Source organism: Pelophylax lessonae (assembly GCF_965119305.1).
Source record: "Pelophylax lessonae genome assembly, chromosome: 6".
Classification (NCBI taxonomy): domain Eukaryota; kingdom Metazoa; phylum Chordata; class Amphibia; order Anura; family Ranidae; genus Pelophylax; species Pelophylax lessonae.
In genome coordinates this window covers 75567444-75582327 of record NC_138773.1, presented here as the reverse complement: position 1 = coordinate 75582327, position 14884 = coordinate 75567444, and the positions used below count along the sequence as shown (strand labels likewise).

At 42.8% G+C, this 14884-nt stretch overlaps 1 protein-coding gene across 1 annotated transcript in view; it reads right to left on the bottom strand.

The window, feature by feature from the left end:
• The window catches only part of AMDHD2 (amidohydrolase domain containing 2), a 38450-nt gene extending 34096 nt beyond the window's left edge, over window positions 1–4354 (bottom strand). The window contains exon 1 of the mRNA XM_082260564.1: window positions 4243–4354. Within this exon, the coding sequence (XP_082116690.1) occupies window positions 4243–4325 (83 nt within the window). The 5' untranslated portion in view covers window positions 4326–4354. The remainder of the gene's footprint in view (window positions 1–4242) is intronic.
• Between the last annotated feature and the right edge of the window lie 10530 nt (window positions 4355–14884).

Below are 14884 nucleotides of genomic sequence, written 5' to 3'. Positions count from 1 at the left end.
CAATTGCCTATAGGGCGGGCGGGTAGTGGTTAAGGACCTTCTATGGCCTGTCCAGCTCTCCTGAAGTAACTGCCTGTCTCCTGGAATCTTCTCCATGCTCTGGAGACTGTGCTGGGAGACACAGCAAACCTTCTGGCAGTGGCACGTATTGATGTGCCATCCTGGAGTAGTTGGACTGGCTGTGCAACCTCTATAGGGTCCAGGTATCACCTCATGCTACCAGTAGTGACAGTGACCCTAGCCAAATGCAAAACTAGTGAGAAACAGTCAGAAAAGATGAGTAGGGAAAAAAATGTCAGTGGTCTCCACCTGTAAAACCATTCCTGTTTTGGAGGTCGTCTCATTGTTGCCCATCTAGTGCCCCTGTTGTTAAATTCATTAACACCAAAGAAGCTAAAACTAGTTAACAACCCCCTCTGCTACTTAACTGACCAGATCAATATCTCAGGAGTTTAACCACTTCTGGACCGCCCACTGCATATATACTGCGGCAGGACGGCCCTGCTGCACAAAATCACGTACATGTACGTGATCTTGTGCATGTGATCTAGGGGGGCGGGCATGCACCAGAGAGCCGCATCCACTGGGATTGGACACAGTGGGAGCCAATCAGTGGGTCCGGCAACCATGATGGCCTAGGGACCCGCCAATCGTTCGGAGGAAAGGCAGAACACCCTGCTGTTGCTATATAGAACAGAGGTCTGCCAATGTAAACAAGGCAGACCGCAGTTCTGTCAGGGAGTAAATGAGAGATCTTGTGTTTCAGCTAAGCACAGATCCCTTTTCCTCCAGTGCATCCACTCCCCCCACAGTTAGAAAGTACTCCCTAGGAGCACACTTAACCCCTTGATTGCCCCTGGTGTTAACCCGTTCCCTGCCAGTGTCATCTATACTGAGATAGTGGACTTTTTTTTTAGCACTGTATTGGTGTCACTTAGTGTCAGATTTGTCCGCTGCAATGTCGCAGTCCCGCTAAAAATTACATTAATAGCAAAAATAATAAAACATTTTAAAAAAGCCAATAAATATATCCCATAGTTTGTAGACGTTATAACTTTTGCGCAAACCAATCAATATACGCTTATTAGGATATTTTTTTTTTGCCAAAAATATGTAGCAAAATACATATTGGCCTAAACTGATGAAGAAATTCGATTTTTTACATTATTTTTTTTTTTTTATTGGTTGGGAATGTTTTATAGCAGAAAGTAAAAAAATGTTTTTTTTTCGAAATTGTGGTCCTTTTTTGTTGATAGCGCAAAAAAAAACAAAAAAAAACGCAGAGGTGATCAAATACCACCAAAAGAAAGCTCTATTTGTGGGGAAAAAATATATGAATATTAATTAGGTACAGTGTCGCATGACCGCGCAATTGTCGGTTAAATCAACTCAGTGTTGTATTGCAAAAAAATGGCCCGGCCAGGAAGGGGGGTAAAACCTTCCAGGGGCTGAAGTGGTTATGTACTTGATTCTATACTCTGATTAAAAAGTGTTTCTTCAATTTATTTCAGCAGTGTATATATATATATATATATATATATATATATATATATATATATATATATATATACACATATACACACACACACACACATATATATATTACACACACACACATATATATTACACACACACACAATAATTCAATAAGCGCCGGTTCACATTGCAGCGACGCTACTTCGCACCGCGACCTCGGAGGTCGCGGTGCGAGCAGCGCGCCGCGACCACGGAGCGGCCGCCACGGACTTCATAACATTGAAGTCTATGGCGGTCGCCTCCGGGTCGCCCCAAAGATGCTCCGGACCCTTTTTCTAGGTCGGAGCGACTTGTGTCGCTCCTATTAGAACGGGTCCACAGCTTCCCTATGGGAGGCGACCTACGGCGACCTGTGCCCTAGTGTGAACCGGCACTATTTCTGTGTGTATTTTTGCTCCCCAACTATAAAAGTTATTTATTTATATTTACCACTGCATATAGAGATTGAAGAATAGATTGCAATTTTTTTTAATAAACTTTACATATTAACTAAATTATACAGCACATTTTTTTTTTTTTTTTTTTAAAGGGATTATCCGATTGATTAATCAAAACTGTAAATCGGCCAACTAATCGATTATGAAAATATTCGTAAGTTGTAGCCCTATTTCAAGTTTAAATTCTTGGTTGTTTCATCCTGTTTGTTTAGAACCCTGTGTACATTTACTCTAGTAGTCCCCATAAATACCTTGAGAATCATTCCAGAGATCTCCATCTGCGGTAATTTCCTTTATGCCTGTGTCTACAATTTTTCCAGTTCTCTTAATATCTTCCTTCGTAGCTACCCATTCAGATGCACGGACAGCACAGAGTGTAAGTGATTTTAAGTGATGTGCCCTAGTAAAAGAACACATGCCTGATAACCCTTTAGACAAGCATATTTTTCCCTGTTGGCCACTGGAGGATTCAGACTTTAGCTGTGCTGATCAGTTGCTTGATCACTATTCCGAAAGCAGGTCTTATTGAATGTAATCAAGCAACCAATGGGCAGACTGCCTATCTAAAGTCTACAACAGGCATGTCCAACCTGCGGACCGGGGGCCACATGCGGCCCAGAACCGCAGGCAATGCGGCCCACTGCCCCCTGACAATTTTTTTTTTGCTAGGGAGGAAGGAAGTCGAGTCGGGGGAACGGCCACAGAGGCTGCCTCGGAGGGGATCATCCACTAGTTGTGTTAAATTAGTGCTGGGGGGGGGGGGCGGGGGCGTGGCAGCCCGGGAAGGGCTCGGCAGCATTTTTTTACTTACATACCTTAACTATAGTATATATTTTATATGCGGCCCGAGAAAATTTCTCTACACTCAATGTGGCCCAGAGAAGCCAAAAGGTTGGACACCCATGGTCTACAACATCATGTGGCCAGGTCCCTCCTTGGAACATGCACATCTAAAGGATTCATGGGGATATGTTCTTTCACTTCTACAATCATCAGGAAGTTGATGTATATACTAGTAAAAGAACACATGCCTGATAACCCTTTAGACAAGCATATTTCTCCTTGCTGGCAACTGGATGGTGCAGACTTTAGCTGTGCTAAGTTGCTTGATCACTGTTCCAGAAGTAGGTCTTATTGAATGTAATCAAGCAACCAATGGACAGACTGCTTAGCTAAAGCTAACAGCATCCAGTGGACAGGTCCCTCATTGGACCATGCACATCTAAAGGATTCATGGGGATAGGCTCTTTAACTTCTGGAATCATCAGGAAGGAAGTGGATGTATATACTAGTAAAAGAACACATGCCTGATAACCCTTTAGACAAGCATATTCCTCCTTGCTGGCAACCAGATGGAGCAGAGTTTAGCTGTGCTGATCAGTTGCTTGATCACTGTTCCAGAAGCAGGTCTAATTGAATGTAATCAAGCAACCAATGGACAGACTGCTTAGCTAAAGCTTACAGCAAGGGTCTTCAAACTATGGCCCTCCAGTTTTTCAGGAACTACAATTCCCATCATGCCTAGTCATGTCTGTGAATGTCAGAGTTTTACAATGCCTCATGGGATGTGTAGTTCCGCAACAGCTGGAGGGCCGTAGTTTGAGGATCCCTGGCTTACAGCCTCCAGTGGCCAGAAATTAAACATCCAAACAGCATCACAGATGTCAATAGACTATATTTATTTATATCCGCTCACTTTACTGCTAAAATTATTCTGAAATTCAAGACGTAGCTGGGTGTAGTAAGATGTCCGCTGCCTCCTTCTGACTGCAGGTGTTCTGTCAGATTAGTAAACCTGGTAGCTGGGATACGCACGCGCAGCTGACAGAACGCTACTTCCGTTCGCTGATCTGACAGAACACCGGCACGGGAAACGCCATGCAGCCATTGCTGGAGTGCATGCAGACAGGAAGTGGCTGTAAAGAGACTGCATGAGATCAGCACTAGGATAAAAAAAAAAAAAGAAGAAAAAAGGTGAACAGACAGGTTCCAATTGTTTATGATACACAGAGCTTTAGCAAACTAAATGTCATTTGGTTAGAGATTAGATGAAGATGAACTTAAAATATATTTATCTGTAAATAGGGAGTTTCTTTATACGTTACCGGATGTGATCTTCACTAAGCGAAGTGTGACACGTATTCCTTTAGTAGATTAGCCCAATATTTGTAGACTTTTATACAAATCATGACACAACTTCCCTTCATAGGTAAATAGAAGGTAAAGAAGAGCAGATGAGAGGAGTGTGGGGTCCTCCTGGGGTACTCACCATTGCAGTCGGTGCTCCCTGAGGATCCTGCAGTTCCTGAACTGGATAATGGGGGCGTCAGACACTGATTTATTGGAAGGCATCCCTACCCAGCACTGACACCCAGCACTCCTCACCTCATCTCCCCACTCACTATACAACACTCTTCCACAGTCACATGAGCCACAGTCACATGACAGGATGAGCTCTGCCCTCCTCACGTGACCCAGCCAGCTGTAGCAGCCATGTTGGAGGTGGAACATCGGCCATCTTGAGAAGGTCACTCCACCAGAAGCCATTTATTTTTATTATGAGGCATTTGGTTAAACCTAGGCCGCTTTCTGTATTTTTCATCTGCTTTAGAAACATCGTCCTTCTGTTTGAAATGGGCATTTTTTAGCACATGCTTTAAAAGTGAAAGGAGGAAATAGACTTGAGGATGGATTCAGGAAGGGGAGTTTATAGTTGGTTGTCATTTCAGTTTTAACCACAAGAGGGCAAACTCTGAGAATTCTGAATACAGGCAGGGCAGCGAAATCTGCGCACAAACATATTATTATTATTATTATTATTAAATTGGCTTGGAAGAGCCAACTTACTGATATTGTATTTAAACTTATTATTATTATTCTTCTTCTTCTTATTATTTTTCTGGCTGGTAAATTTTTGGACACTATCTCCTCCTAGACCGTTCAAGCTACATACTCCAAACTCGGCACAGACCTTCATACTGTTCTGACTCGGTGTGCTATATCTTTTCGGACTGGTTTGAGTTACGGTTTTCCTAAAAATTAAAATTAAAAACCCAAAAAATGCCCATAGACTTTCATTGACAGGATGTTCAGATGACCCAAGCTCCAAATCCCATTAGACTCAATCAAGCTTTGATGCTAATCAATGTAAACTCATTCAAACTCATATAATCTATCTATCTATCGATCGATCTTCAAACCTTTTCGATCGATCGATCTTCAAACCTTTTCGATCGATCGATCTTCAAACCTTTTCGATCAATCGATCTTCAAACCTTTTCGATCGCAAACCTTTTCGATCGATTGATCTTCAAACCTTTTCGATCGATCGATCGATCTTCAAATCTTTTCTATCGATCGATCGATCTGTAAACCTTTTCGATCGATCGATCAATCTTCAAACCTTTTCGATTGATCGATCTTCAAACCTTTTCGATCGATCTTCAAACCTTTTCGATCGATCGATCTTCAAACCTTTTCTATCGAACGATCGATCTTCAAACCTTTTCGATCGATCGATCTTCAAACCTTTTCTATCTATCGATCGATCTTCAAACCTTTTCTATCTATAGATCGATCTTCAAACCTTTTCTTTTTATCGATCGATCTTCAAACCTTTTCTATCGATCGATCGATCTAAACTTTTCAAACTTTCTGGTCAGGCTTTTTCAAGCCAACTTAAAGTTTGTCTCGACAAACTTTTTTTTTCTAGTTATTATTATTATCAGGGCTTGACAAATTTGCTTTATGGCTCGGTTCACACTTACGAATTCGCAGCTTGTTCCCGCATCGCAAACGCACCCCTGGCAGTTCACACTGCCATATGCGATACGCTGGGGGTGTCAATGTAATCTTAACGACACCCCCAGTTTGATCGCATATCGCAGTGCGATCTTGCAGTTCGCACAGGATTGGATCGCACAAGTGTGAAGCACTGTGCGATCCGATCCTGATGCGGCTGTAAAAAAGGGTCCTGTGCTGCTTTGCTGCGGGTGCGGTGCGAATTTAGCCATACAAAGTGTATGGCTAAACTCGCACCGCACAGCCGATCGCATGTAATGAAGGAGCAGTACGCTGCGATCGCCGCAGCCGCACATGTGTGAACCGGCACTGAATCTAAGAGCCAGCTAAAAAAGTGAAGAGCCAATTTTTAACGAACAAAGCTTACGGGTGAAATATGTCTCATGTTTCTGAAGGTAAACTTATCCTTTAACTCAGTGGTGTCCAAACTTTTTTTCAAAGGGGGCCAGATTTGATGAAGTGAACATGCGTGAGGGCCGACCATTTTGCCTGACATTTGAACTATTAAGATTAAATACACACACACACACATACGAAATAATAAGCATCAGTACTTTATGAATAAAATCACACTTTCACACGGGCGGTCCGATCAGATCCGCCTGTCAGTTTTTTAGGCGGATCTGATCGGATCCTCCATGCAGCTCTATGGGGCAGCGGATGTCAGCGGAGACACCTCCGCTGACACCCGCTGCCACCCGTATCCGATCCTGTCCGTGAAATCTGGATGGATGGAAACCCTATTTTTCCATCCGTTCAGGTATCGGATCGGATGAGAGCGGACAGGCGGTCCGCTCTCATCCGATCCCCCATAGAGAGCAGCGGGGGCTGAGACACCTCCCTCTCCGCACTGCAAGCGGAGACGGAGCTGTCATCCGCCGGCTCAGCGGGGATCGCGGATCGATCCCCGCTGAGCAGCACGGATCCGCCTACGGAGGCAGACCGTGTGAAAGAGCCCATACTGAAACAGGCAGTAGGATTGTAGAAGTGACACCTCCTCGGTCAGCTACATACATACATACATACACACACACACATACATACACACACACACACATACATAGATACACACACACATACATACATACATACACACACACATATACATACATACACACACACATACATACACACACACATACATACACACACACACATACATAGATACACACACACATACATACATACACACACACATATACATACATACACACACACACACATACATACACACACACACATACATAGATACACACATATACATACATACACACACACATACATACACATACATACATACACACACATACATACACACACACATATATCACACTTAAGGCCCGTACACACGTACCGATCGTCGGCATACAAACGTCGGTGGACGAAGGATCTGCCGATTGTACGCGTGTTAGTATGGTGCCTCCGACAGATGTCTGCGCACAATCCGCGGACAAAAGTCTTTCTTGCAAACATGAAAATTTTTGTATGCCGACACCAGAACGGACGATTGTTCGCCTGTCAGTACACAATTCGGCCGACAGACCGCAGATTTGCAAGACTGGGCATGCTCAGAAAATAGAAAACACAGGGAAAGTTAACCATTACATGACATCACTTCTGCAGTCGGCGGACAAAATTCTTGTGCTGTCCTTGTGCTGTCTTTGCACTTTTCAGCAGACACCGACATCCCGGGGAGAAAAGAGGAACATTTGTATGCCGACCATCGGTACGTGTGTACGGGGCTTTACAGAAACAGGCAGTAGGATTGTAGAAGTGACTTTGGACATGACTGCTTTAACCCTTTCACTGCCAGAGCTGTTTTTTGGGGGATTTTTGCACACGTTTAAAAAATTATTTTAGGGCTAAAGATTACATAAAACCCACAAAATATGATATATTTTCTAAAAGCAGATACCCTAGAGAATAAAATCGCAGTAGTTCCAATTTTTGACATCACACGATATTATCGCAAAGGTCTAGGAAACGCAATATTTTAGTGAAAAACACATTAAAAGTTAATTTTAGGGGGCACAAAAATGCAATAAATTACCCAATTTTTTTGGTTAAACACAAAAGCCAAATAAATAGATATCCAACATGTCAAACCTTAAATTTGGGTGCGCCCATGAAATGGCAACAAACTTAAGTACCCTATATTTTCCACAGTCAACGCTTTAAAGCCTCCTATAAGTCATCAGTTTAGCATTAAGCAGGAGGTCTGGTGCTAGCTCTTATTCCTGCCTGCGCGGGGATATGTGATTATTTTTTTGGTGACAGGTTCTCTTTAATGAGACACGCAGGGACTAAAAGAACCTGCATGTCTCCCTTGTGCTTCACCTTATGCAATGCACATCACACTGCTTCACATTGATGGTCAGGAAAACTGTCAATGGGGACCTGGAAGTGACATCACACGCCACTTCTGGGGTGTGTGCAGCATTTGGATGGCAGCCCAGGTGGCAAGATGAAAATTCTTGTCGCCATTGTGACCTGGCACCTGGGGTTTGGCGAGCCCTGGTTATTATTTATTATTATTATTATCATCATCGTAATTCAACATAAAAAAAGGGCAGCGATATCTGTACACACATATTATTATTATTATTTTTTTTTACTATTATTAATTTTGTTATTATTATTATTCTCATCTTAATCCAACATGATTAAGCACACATATTATTATTAGTATTAATAATAATAATAATATTTTTATTGTTAATATTATATATTATTATTCTCATCCTAATCCAACATGAAAAAGGGCAGAAAAAATCTACACACCAATTATTAATATTATTATTATTACTATTAATAGACAACCCTTTGTTATTTTTAAAATAAAAAAGCACAGTGGAATATGCACCCACACACACTTTTTATTATTACAATAATTATTTAATACCTAAGGCTCTAGTCACACCATACTGGTGCGGAAGAGCACACATATTTTCCATGCGTTCTCACACACGCAGCCTATTTATTTCAATGGGCTGCCCTACATACAGAAAACGCACAAAAAAGTTCCTAACCCTGTTGCAAAATTGTGCCCACACTGGAACCATGATGCTGCGGCACTATGTGTCTTGGCATACACTGAAATGCGCACGTTCGCAGATGAGCGGGGATGTAAATACACAGGAGATAGGTCATCCCAAGCCAGGGAACTGACATGCCAGAAGATCTGCATTTGGCGAGAAGATGCCAGCTCCAGCAAGCCAGACTGTTGAAGAGGAAGCAAGTTTCATTACTTTGGTTCCGCTTTAAAAACTTAATTTTATTCTAATATAATAAAAAATATATATTTAAATTAATTTGATAATTATGGTTATATTATCAGTTAAATGCAAATTACTCATACACTATAAATAAATAATTTGGTAATGGTTACCTATTTGCTGTACACACAGTATAAGTTAATGTGATTAAAACTGCATGGTATTAGGTACAAAGACATAATATCAATGCAGTAAAGGGAAACACTAGTAGTGGGTTAGATCCAAGCATTGTAAATCAGCCCCTTTATTTTTGTTTGATGCTTGTAAATTGGAAATATTTTTAATAATAATATTTGAAAAAAAAAAAGGAAAAGAAATAAAATAATGCACTCACTGCAAAAAAAAAAAAAATAAATAAATTATAATAATAAAAATAAATAAAAAAATGGCTGTGGAATCTGAGAACACACAAGAGGTTGTAAACTCCGGGAGAAAAAAAAAAAACCTGTAAAACAACAGCATAATGAGTTAGTATGCATCACATTATGCTCATTATGAAATACCTTAGAAAGAAGCCCTTCCGCTGAGGCGGCTGACATCTTCCCCGGTGTTTCTTCCGAGTTCGCAGGCTGTGAGTGGCCAGAGCCGCGATGACGTCACTCCTGCACATGCGTATGGGAGCCCCCTTTAACGGTATGGGCTCTGAAGGTCCAGCACAGTAAGCCGGACCGTTAGAGTGCATATGCCGATGATGTCATCGGCTGCATGCACTCCGAATATCTCTTAAACTGTGCAAGTTTAGGAGATATTCACGGTACCTACAGTTACAGTGCATCCGGAAAGTATTCACAGCGCTTCATTTTTTCCACATTTTGTTATGTTTTAGCCCTATTCCAAAATGGATTAAGCCCCCGTTCACACTAAGGTGACCTGTGAGGCGACCTGGTCGCCTCACAGGTCGCCGTAGGTCGCCTCCCATAGGGAAGCTGCGGACCCGTTCTAATAGGAGCGACACAAGTCGCTCCGACTTAGAAAAAGGGTCCGGAGCTTCTTTGGGGCGACCCGGAGCAACCGTCAGACTTCAATGTTATGAAGTCCGTGCCGGCCACTCCGAGGTCGCGGCGCTTGCATGTGAACGGGGGCTTAATTCATTATTTTCCTCAAAATTCTACAAACAATACCCCATAATGACAAAGTGAAAGAAGTTTGTTTGAAATCTTTGCAAATTTAATAAAAATAAAAACCGAAAAAAATTACATGTCCATAAGTATTCATAGCCTTTGCTGTGACACTCAAAATTGAGCTCCGGTGCATCCTTTTTCCACTGATCATCCTTGAGATGTTTATACAACTTGATTAGAGTCCACCTGTGATAAATTCAGTTGATTGGGCATGATTTGGAAAGGCACACACCTGTCTATATAAGGTCCTACAGTTAACAGTGCATATCAGAGCACAAACCAAGCCATAAAGTTCAAGGAATTGTCTTTAGACCTCTGAGACAGGATTCTATTGAGGCACAGATCTGGGGAAGGGTACAGAAAAAATTCTGCAGTATTCAGCACAGTGGCCTCCATGATCATCCATAAATGGAAGAAGTTTGGAATCACCAGGACTGTTCCTAGAGAGGGCCAAACTGAGTGATCGGGGGAGAAGGGCCTTAGTCAGGGAGGTGACCAAGACCTCAGTGGTTACTCTGACAGAGCTCCAGTGTTTCTCTGTGGAGAGAAGAGAACCTTACAGAAGAACAACCATCTGTGCAGAACTTTACCAATCAGGCCTGTATGGTAGAGTGGCCAGACGGAAGCCACTCCTCAGTAAAAGGCACATTACAGCCCGCTGGAGTTTGCCAAAAGGCACCTGAAGCACTCTCAGACCATGAGAAACAAAATTCTCTGCTCTGATAAAACAAAAATAGAACTCTTTGGCCTGAATGGCAAGTGTCATGTCTGGAGGAAACCAGGCACAGCTCATCACCTGGCCAATACCATCCCTACATACAAAGCATGGTGGTGGCAGCATCATGCTGTGGGGATGTTTTTCAGCAGCAGGAACTGGGAGACTGGTCAGGATTGAGGGAAAGATGAATGCAGCAAAGTACAGAGACATCCTTGATGAAAACCTGCTCCAGAGCGCTCTGGACCTCAGACTGGGGCGAAGGTTCATCTTCCATTAGGACAACAACCCTAAGCACACAGTCAAGATAACAAAGGAGTGGCTACGGGGCAACTCTGTGAATGTCCTTGAGTGGCCCAGCCAGAGCCCAGACTTGAACCCAATTGAACATCTCTGGAGAGATCTGAAAATGGTTGTGTACCAACGCTCCCCATCCAACCTGATGCAGATTGAGAGGTCCTGCAGAGAAAAATGGGGAGAAACTGCCCAAAAATAGGTGTGCCAACTTTGTGGCATCATACTCAAAAAGACTTAAGGCTGTAATTGGTTGTTGATTGATTATTATGTCTATTATTATTATTGGGCTCCTCTTGAGGGTTAGGGGGTGGTGCAGATAGTCTGCAAGGTCCATGCTTATAATTAAAGCTTATATGAGTTTTTAGCGAATGGGTCCCCCGGTCACCAATGATGAAAATAAATAATCTTGTGTTTCAAGAACTGCCCACTGGCGCATGTCACATGACCTTTCAGGTTCATCTGTGCTGTTTGGTTTATCAGGACATATTTCTGTAAAGGACAAAAATATTGGCACAAAAGGGACATGGTTTGGCCCCACTGGTACCGATCATATTGTTTACAAACAATATAGATCATGAAACAATCCATAAATGAAACGCAAGTCCATATGCAGGCTCCTTTAAGATGGCAGCTCAGTGTGCAAACAAGAAGAAACTTGTGGGTAGCTGGGAAGGAAACACAAGCACCATACTAAGTGCAGCACATGAAGGTTAATAAAGTCTCTGTGAAAATTTACTCACAATGTCAAGCCATAAAGCAGGCATAGAAACAGCGCTGCAAGATGTCTCTGTCAGAAGAGCAATGTCAGGATGGCCTCAGAGGCTGGGCCTCGGGGGATTCAGTCGGTGAATACCGGCACTTCCTGGAACCGCGGGGCACTCAAACGGCTGGTCCTGACGTCACTTCTGGGTGCAGGGGGATCTCCTAGGTAATGTGTTTAAGAAGCTTGCGCTCCTTCTTCAGGCCTATCAGCGACATATTAAGTGAGGGCTTATATGGAGCTGCACTGGCTGCCGCTGGGTTCTAAGATCCTAAGATTGGGTGGCTGCTTCCAGTAATATAGGCTAGTGGTGTGACCTATATATCACCAAGAATGATAGATACTTGGTGATGAGTATAATATAGGAATGTTGACTTTACAAAATACACATTATTAAAAACATAATATACATTAAAAACAGGTTGAATAAAGTACAATATCTACAGTATCTCACAAAAGTGACAAACATGTTACCCATGGCCAAAAAGAGTTTACCATCAAAGGTCGCACGTATTCCATTAAGAATTTTTTTAATTCCATACCGAATACTTTCCCAATGGCAGAGCACTTCAAGCATCTCTGCCAGAGGGAAACGTATTGGATTTATTCCTTTAGACACTCTTGTGCAGGCTCAATGAGGAAATCAAAAAGTTAATACATTGATTTGACCTTAGTATCTAATTCCCCCCCCCCTTTTCCCCTTCTTTTTTTTTACACCCCCCCCCCCCCAGCTTCTTTATTTTATTTAAATTTGCATATGTCCTAAAACTTACAGTATCTCACAAAAGTGAGTACACCCCTCACTTTTTTGTAAATATTTTATTATATTATTATATCTTTTCATTTGACAACACTGAAGAAATGTCACTTTTCTACAATGTAAAGTAGTGAGTGTATAGTTTGTATAACACGCAGCCATTAATGTCTAAACCGCTGGCAACAAAAGTGAGTACGCCCCTAAGTGACAATGTCCAAATTGGGCCCAAAGTGTCAATATTTTGTGTGGCCACCATTATTTCCAGCACTGCCTTAACCCTCTTGGGCATGGAGTTCACCAGAGCTTCAGAGGTTACCACTGGAGTCCTCTTCCACTCCTCCATGATGACTTCACGGAGCTGGTGGATGTTAGAGACCTTGCGCTCCTCCACCTTCCATTTGAGGGTGCCCCACAGATGCTCAAAAGGGTTTGGGTCTGGAGACAGGCTTGGCCAGTCCATCACCTTTACCCTCAGCTTCTTTAGCAAGGCAGTGGTCATCTTGGAGGTGTGTTTGGGGTCATTATCATGTTGGAATACTGCCATGCGGCCCAGTCTTCAAAGGGAGGGGATCATGCTCTGCTTCAGTATGTCACAGTACATGTTGGCATTCGTGGTTCCCTCAATGAACTGTAGCTCCCGAGTTCCGGCAGCACTCATGCAGCCCAGACCATGACACTCCCATCACCATGCTTGACTGTAGGCAAGACACACTTGTCTTTGTACTCCTCACCTGGTTGCTGCCACACACGCTTGACAATATCTGAACCAAATAAGTTTATCTTGGTCTCATCAGACCACAGGACATGGTTTCAGTATTCCATGTCCTTAGTCTGCTTGTCTTCAGCAAACTGTTTGCAGGCTTTCTTGTGCATCATCTTTAGAAGAGGCTTCCTTCTGGGACGACAGCCATGCAGATCAATTTGATGCAGTGTGCGGCGTATAGGCCGGGGCACTGACAGGCTGACCCCCCATCCCTTCAACCTCTGCAGCAATGCTGGCAGCACTCATATCTTTTTCCCAAAGACAACCTCTGGATATGACGGTGAGCACATGCACTCAACCTCTTTGGTCGACCATGATTAGGCCTGTTCTGAGTGTACTGAGCAATATCCTCTGATGATGTCTGTGCAGACGATACGCGTCAGAAGCTCGCAGTAGAAAATATAAAAATGGTACCCGATTTTGGCAGGTACCTGCTCCCACTTCCGTTCCCAGTGCTGCAGCGCAGGGAAAGGAAGTTCTTCTTCCTCCCTCCCCCCTGCAGTCTTCTGGGACACTGACAGGTCCCAGAAGACTGCATCCACCAATACAGGATGCTCCGCACAAGCGTAGTGGGTGCCCGGCTGCGAAGCCACAGTAACCAATATATGCTGACTTTTAGGGTACTCTCAGGATAAACGTTTTCTCTTTTGTCAACTATATGGAATAATTGAACAACTAAAAAGATTTAGCCCTAGAGAAATAAAAATAAAAGGGATTATTTTCATACGTTTTCATGTTCAGTTTTAAAACCTGAAGGTTAGTAGGGAAATCTGGGCAATGATACATTTTGTATTATCTAATAAACTTTTGTTATTTTTTAATGTATTTTATTTTTGAAACCAAACAATTACACATTAATTTGGTTGTAATCTGTTAAATTGCATTTAGTGTCATTTTATTTACGGTGTTAAATGACTTCTGTGGTTGGGGTGTATGGGTTAAATAGCATTGAGGAAATTTTGTATTAATGCTGCAGGTGAGCGAAGCCTATTTAAGATGTCCTCTCCCAGCCCCTCTCAGCTTTGAGGAAGCTTGTTGTGACGTAGTACGGTATCACGTCTGTGATATCTTGATACAGACAGGCCATCATCAAACAGCCTCTGTATCCGACTGTCAATCGGTTCCGTATGAAGGAGAGTGGATGTGGACCAACACATATGTGAGAAGCAGTGTCTCAAGGATGAACTGGATGTAGACTACAGATTTGCCGGGAAGTGGTGAGATTTTTTGAAACAGCTGTGTGCTGGAAAATTATCTGTCCTCCATCCTGTCCCTGCTTAGCATCCTCTCCGTACACAGACCTGCACTTCATTCATATCCTCAATCATCCACCATTCACCTGCTCATAAGTCAGCCCATGAACAGCTCTACGCCAAGCAGTTGACTACAGTTGAGCACAGGACGGCATCTGATTCCCATTGT